The sequence below is a fragment of the Hyposmocoma kahamanoa genome, unplaced genomic scaffold (assembly GCF_003589595.1).
Source record: "Hyposmocoma kahamanoa isolate Upper Pololo Valley unplaced genomic scaffold, ASM358959v1 92, whole genome shotgun sequence".
Lineage (NCBI taxonomy): Eukaryota > Metazoa > Arthropoda > Insecta > Lepidoptera > Cosmopterigidae > Hyposmocoma > Hyposmocoma kahamanoa.
The window spans coordinates 1,653,148-1,660,521 of record NW_020654748.1 but is presented as its reverse complement, the minus strand read 5'-3'; the positions used below and the strand labels follow the sequence as shown (position 1 = coordinate 1,660,521).

The following is a 7,374-nucleotide window of genomic DNA, read 5'->3' as shown; positions in this document are numbered from 1 at the left end:
CTTAAGGCTTCAAGACCCTCTTTCGGCTCCTGACCTTAACGAAGAAAGAATTCATTCTAAAATTTTTGTGGTTTTATAGCAACTAAAAAAACCTGACTATCTTATTATTTTGTATTACCTTATTTATTATTTATTTGCTTTATGGAAACCAATTGGCTTATTAAATTACAAGTTCTTTTTACCAGAATTAAAGCGGCTGGCGAAGCAGCTAGTACTTATAATAAAAGACAATCTGTGATAACCCACGGTAGGTGCGTTTTTAATATTTGTTATTTTAGTCCATGTTATAGTACTTGATTGTAATGCAGAAAATAAAACGACAATGAATCTAGATTTTGATGAAAATTTTCAACAAATTGTCAACGCACTGAAACTGAACGGAGCTCACCCTTATAGCCCGAGGGATTGGAAATGGTTCATTAAATTTGTTATCATGCAAGGTGCATATGAAGCTATGCTCTTTCTCCTATTATATAATATAAAGGAATATGGCATCAAGAATAAAGACTTGATAAGATTTTGTGGAGATTCCACACTTGTTCTAATGAACCTTGTTATAACGTTTAAGTATGCAACTTTGCTGAAACACCAAGATACTTTTCGTAATTTAATAGAACATGTGAAAGCCGATTACGAACACGCAAAAACGTTACCCGCTGAGGAAATGGAAATTGTGCTTGAATACAATCGCAAAGGACAATTTGTTACAAAATGGTGGTGTAGAACTGTTAACTGGGGCGTAATGGTGTATCCCCTCCAAGCTATAGGCTTTACAATATATTCCGCTATAAATGATGACTTCTATATTGCTGATTTATATCCCGCACATTTCCCGAACCTGGAAGACCGGTCTCTACTACGATTTGTTTTGGTAAATTTTATCATGGGCTTTGGAATGTTGTACACTTGCCTGATGTACAATAGCTTAGTGCCTCTGGGGCCTGTGCTCATGCTGCATGCGAGTGGACAACTAGCTTTATTGGAAAGTCGTCTTAAGAATCTATTTCCCGATCAAGGTTTCTCAGCTGAGGAAACAAATAAAACATTAAAGGATATCGCTAAGGAGTTAACAATAATTTACAGGTAAGCAACTGCCATATACTACTACACTCGAAGTTGTTGACGATTATTTATAACTGGGCCAAATTATCCAGTTAGGTAGGTCCAACTTCGGGAAAGAAGTCAGTCGTCGACTTCGACTCGACTGGGAGCGTTCGGGAAGTTACGCCATATCTTTTTGTCCAAAATACCACAAGATAAAAGTCTTCGAGCAGTGTGTGTTACCAGTCATGACTTACGGTACTGACACGTGCTCGCTCAGTATGGATTTCATTAAACCGCTCAAGGTCACATAAGTGGCAATGGAAATAGCTATGTTCGGAGTTTCACTGCGAGATAGAATCAGTAATGAGGATATTCGCAAGGGGACCAGAGTAACTGACATAGCCCAAAGAATTGCAAAACTTTGCAACCGCTGAATGCAAGCGGCGCAGGACAGGTCCTTGTGGCATTTTTTGGGTGAGGCCTATGGTCAGCAGTGGACATCTTTCTGCTGAAATGATGATGACGAAAATTCCATATAGTAGTGATAGTCTAATTGTGAGAATATTTGTTTGTCTAACCGCTCACGCGATACATGCAGCCGTAGACGCATACCACACCTAGAGGTGCCGGTGATTTTATACCGATTTATCGAAATTCGATATCGAAGTTATAACAGGTAAAAGAACTAATATTAATTGCTATTTCGGTAACTACTCTAGCAAACCATAAAGTTTTTAATGCCTGGGTCTGTCATTTAAAAAAATAAACAACTTCAAAATTACATCACGACAATCGTGTGTGTTATTGTTTGGGCTGGTGGTTTCGGTGTTTATTTAATGAAAACATACCGTAAGTAGCGTTTTTTAAGTTTACCCTGAATATAAATGTTTATAAACTATACTTTAAGGAGTAATTTCATGGTAAACGTTAGAACCATTCAAACGGAATATTATAATATTTATCCAAGTACACCAAAAATTTCATTAGTGCCATTTTTAAGTGCAGGATTTGCGGTGTATTACTCCATTTTATTTATAATGTTTTTGTTGGTAGTACGGAGGGTATTTATTTAGCAATGCAGAATAATAATTTTTATTTATAAAAACTTGTATTTAAACTGAATGCTTTTCTAATTTGCGAAACCAAATAGCCGCCATTTTTCGGTAGGAGGAGCGCATCGCGTGAGCGGATAAGCAAACATTGTAGATAACAATATAACTTTATATGAGATCGTAATATAATATCTATAGTATCTCCGCCGATGTTTCAAGGATGTGTACGTGCGTGCCAGCTTGTGTACGCAAGGAAGAAAGAACAATGGAAATGCCTTAAACTTCGATTTATCAGAACCGAAGTCGCCAAAATTCATTCATTCATAATTTGAAACACTACAAAATCTTGATATTGATTGTTCGTAGTTTCAAATTTAAAAAGAAATAATAAATTCTGGATTGTTAATATAGTTTGAACTTTACCCTATTGGCATGTCGTAGAAAGTTCATTACCATAAATACCTAATATTGCAAGTTACGACGTATTGATATTATATTGAAATTTTAATCAATGTGCTGCAATCTAGCGGTTAATTGCTGAACGACGATGAATTGGAGTTATTAATTCAGTTCTCCAAAAAAGAGGCGACCTTATTGCAGGAGTATAAACTTTACATTCGTTACTTGTAACAAAAAAAATATTTCGATAAACAGAAAATTGTAAATTTATTAAAATAACACTTTTCGATAATATGAAATACCACCACGGGTCCACAGTACCACCACATCATTTTTGCACTCCAAAACAGCACGATAAGGCATTTTTCTAGGATTTTAGAGAATTTGCACGAAAGAATGACACAACCATACCGTACAAAGCGAAAGTGGCGGACTGAGCTCAGATAGGTCTTTCGAGACCATTGACTGACAAATAAATGGACGACGGGTCTAATACAAAAACCACGAAAAAAATGTCCCAAGTCAACCTATTTAAACGTAGTGACATGTAAAGGAATATGAAAAAGCTAAAACGTTGAATTTAAATTGTAATCTCATCACAGTACTGTCTAATTTTGCTTGCTTCGCTGTCAGTCGAACAAACGAAGACTAAAGCGTGAATGACGCTCTGTATACGATTTTAACGCCCTATAAGTTCGGACACTTTTTACCGCGGACCCGACGTCCATATAATTGTAAGTCAATGTTCGAGACCTATAGTTGGCACGCGGCAGACGCTAACCTATCCACTTCTATTGTATTTATTGTTATGTGTGTATGAATATTTTCACTGTTACAATAACGCTAGTTGCCAAATGTCTAAGTTCTAATAAAGATTTTAGTTAATACAATGCAGACAATGTAATATTAATTATTAAAATTGTCAATGATAATTGTCAATTGGGAGCCTGGTTTAAAGTGATCATACAACTTGTTTTTATTCACACATATTCCGTGTCTATCAGCACAACGATTGCTGCAATGATTCTCAAGTAATGAATTTAATCATGTGTTTAATTCCATCCGGTATCTTGACTAAAGTTAAATTAACTTGATTAAAGTCAAAGATTTGCAGTGCATTTCCACATTATTTTGATCATTTTCACTCTCATCCCAAGATTCAGTTACATTGTTATACGGAACACGTTGTGATGAAACTTCCGTGTCGAAGAAGGTTCATACATCCCACGTGTCCGTCAGTGGGAGGTATAGTTGATGATGAATTTTCATTCAAATTACGCAAGCTGCTATGGACAGACGTGTCGATTACGTCCAGGTGCACGACTTGCGCGTGCCGTTACTTGGTATCACGAAAATCGTCGTTTTGTGGCACAGAATACATAAATAATTTTGTTTATTTAGTTTTGTAGAGAAGATACAGGAAGCATTTCAAGCCTTGTATGATATCACTCTAAAAGGAACAGCGTTCGTGTTGCCGCTGTTGGCTTACTCGATCGTGCAGGTGAGTGGATATAACTAAATGTATACATACTGTACAGTGATGATAGCCCAGTTTTTATAGTAAACAATGTTAATTTTTAAAAAGTATATTAGTAGTACTAAAAACAAATTTAATTAATACACAGTTGAAATACAAATTATGCTCCATATGCAAGGCGAAAAAAGCTGCCGCATAGAAGGCGAATTGCATCTACTGACAATGGTTTCCAGTATATGGTTGGAGCTGCCACGCAACCTGCGGAGCTTTTTTATAATCTCAAGTGACGGGACGGTTATCTATCATTAGTCCGAAATGACATTTTCCAGAATTAACGTTTGGTCGAAATTTCATAACTTCGAAAGTAATTTTGAGAGGAAAATGTTTTTCTTTTAACCCTAGCTTGACCTAACCGTGTCCGGGTTTGGTTAGAACCTAATCGTGTCTTTGCGATAAACATCCAACATATCTATAATTTGGTCAGGAGGAGTAGTCTGCTCGCGATAGAGATTTAGTTAGGACTGTCCTCGTCATCCTGTGTTCAAAAGGAAGTCGGTCGTCGTCTTGTATATCGAAGAAGAATCACAAATTATGATAATGTGTGAAGCCCCTACTCACATTGTGCTAACTAACCGAACCATGGCCTATACCCTTCTCCTTGAAGGAGATCCATCTTTCATACTTCATCGGACACATATTTCATCGAGGGCAGCACAGATCAAGACTTCCGCTTTGGATTGCTAATAAGTTGTATCATAGAACCAGATTATCAGTTAAGTTTTTTATCTCGAAGGAGGAAAAAGTATTGTACAAAACGCAAGATCGTTTGACTCTGGTCCTATAACGTGTTATTGACCGAAAAGTGGTGCAAAAAACCCGCGCAGAATCGGTAGAACTTCTTATGAGTACCTAAAAATCACAGACGATGTCGAAAATATCACAAATGAGAAATATGATTATTGAAACGTCGTTGGTGAGACAATGAATTTTAAACTCACTCGTCAATTTTTTTTTTGCTGAGAGCAGACAGAGGTGATTAGTTCCCATAACAAGTTTTTATTATCACGGAACCACAAGGTGCAAATCATTGTGTAGTTCCACTACTACAAATTGATTTGCATTTTGTGGTTTCATCATAATAAAACCTTTGTTAGGATAACTAAACTCACCTCTGCCACGCCTCAGCCGACAATGTTTTTTTCTGAGTGCTGAATCTAATCGTGGTCTAATTGGTATTTCTGTATTTTATTGTTTTTTGATGAATGCATTTTGCTATGAAATATTTGAGAGTTTTTTTTATTTATTTTGTAAACATAAAAACAAGAAATCACTTATTTCTGTCGCCAAGCGGTAAGGTTTTGAAGGGTAAGGGTGCTGGTGAAGTTATAGGCACATGGGACTTGTCAACTTATGTCGGTTCTAGTGGCAGTGCTCTCAGATCTTTGTGATTTAAAGCTCTGAGTCGCACTGTAACGTGATGGATAGACGTGTCGCTTACCAAGTCCTGTCACCTGATACCTAATCATAAAAAAATTTGGTTTCAGGCAATGAGAAATAAGCGAATTCCGCCAGAAAATCCTGTTCCAATTTTCATAGGCGCGATACTGTTTGGTAGCTTTCCATGTTACTACAGTGATAAATTGTTAGAACACGTAAGCATTTTTAATTTATTCTTGAGATTAACGCTGAAAGTTATATTGTTTTTAATTAAATACTGTTTACTACAGAGTGATAGCTTTAGAGAAGGGATATACTCCTGTGGTTGGGAGAAGCACTGGGACCGGTCCTCGCGTGTTGTTCTGCTGGTAATCCTCACGCGCACTTCGCGTCTCATGGTCATACGGACCATGTTCAGGGTAGTCTGCCTCGATACTCTAGCCGACGTAAGTAGCATATAATATTATCGTCATGACTGTCTACCGATCTGCACCTAATCAAGGCTCAAATTTAGACGCCACTATCTTTGCTACTACCGTTTCTACCCCACCTTGTATTGATTCTTTCATACGTGCTAGTCTTGATGCAGACTGTAAAAGAGTCAAATTTCTTTCTCTTGGTGGTAAGTTATTTTGTTTTTATTGATGCAGCTGCGATATCGTATGTAGTTTTCATCCTTTAACCGAGGCTGTATTTGGGACCACATTGCTCGGAAGTCTACTGCTTCCGTGACCGGACGGTTACCATGTTGGACTGCCACGCAGAGGTCCCGGGTTCTATTCCCGGGCCGGGGGAAATATTTGTATGGCCTACATTTATATCTCTCATGACTTTTGGTGTATTTTGTGGTTGTCTATGTGTGTCGATCGTATCCTCAAGGTTTCCCTAGTGCGGGACTTCATAGCCCCGCACTCATGTGTGTATATATTATTATTTTTTATTTACAGTATTCTTCTCAGCTTGTTAGCTGGTTTGGACCACATTTACGGAGTATGCGTTATTATTATTATTATTATATCTATTTTGGACTCTAATTTGTATTTGTATTTGAAATATATTTAAAAATAAAATTGAAACAATCACTTCCTATTTTTGAGAAAGACTGTTTTGTCCAGAACTAGCTCACAAAAAGTTTGTTTAGTTTTGAATTAATTAGAAACCTTTTACTTGTTTCTTACAATATTCTTACAAGAGTTTTATTGACTTGTAGACATTGACTTACAATTTATTTGTAAGTCAATGCTTGTAGAGGATCAAATTTTACGTTCAGAAATAGTATAATCGTGAATTTCACTTAGTTTGCGTTACAACATTATTGTGATAGCTGTGCGATATGATAAAGCCGGTTTTACATTTGTCTGACGTGTATCGTGATGCGACATACATTTAACATGGTTAGATTTATATTAGTGTGTCGCAATCTGACTTGACGGCGTTCTGACGCGTCACGACTTGACACGTCAGACAAATGTAAATTCGGCTTTATTAAAATTACTAAACCAATTTTAACGCGTGTTGTCATTAATTTATTTCATTGTAGATAATTAAAATTTGTATTTTTTTCTCTTTGCAGGTTTTTAAGGAGGCTTATACCATATTCAATTTATTACTGACTATTATGTGAACTTATATAGCCAATGACACTGATTTTCACACATTATTTGACTTTAAATTCGGGACTTAATCGTGTATAAAAATGTATTATATTTTCCTCGACGTTTCGGACATATGGTGTACGTTCAGTCCCTTCAAGACCACGGAGATTGCAATACGTCTGAAACTACGAGGTGGAGAGGAGGATGATATGACGATGATGAGGGGAGATAAAACATGTTTTTAAGCACGATTAAGTCCCGAATTTAAAATCAAATAGTTATATAGTTAATGTAATACTATTTATGACTAGTACTCTAAAATAAGTAGCCGACAGAAGAAGGGTCGTTGTTTTGCTGTTTGGCGGTCAAT

At 36.6% G+C, this 7,374-nt stretch overlaps 1 protein-coding gene across 1 annotated transcript; it reads left to right on the top strand.

Annotated features, from left to right (window-relative positions):
* Positions 1-322: 322 nt before the first annotated feature.
* On the top strand, positions 323-7,033 carry LOC113236633 (odorant receptor 2a-like). Its single transcript, XM_026472795.1, has 5 exons — positions 323-1,083; positions 3,897-3,996; positions 5,517-5,624; positions 5,700-5,855; positions 6,983-7,033. The coding sequence occupies exons 1-5, from the start codon at positions 323-325 to the stop codon at positions 7,031-7,033; spliced, it is 1,176 nt and encodes a 391-aa protein (XP_026328580.1).
* Positions 7,034-7,374: the final 341 nt, after the last annotated feature.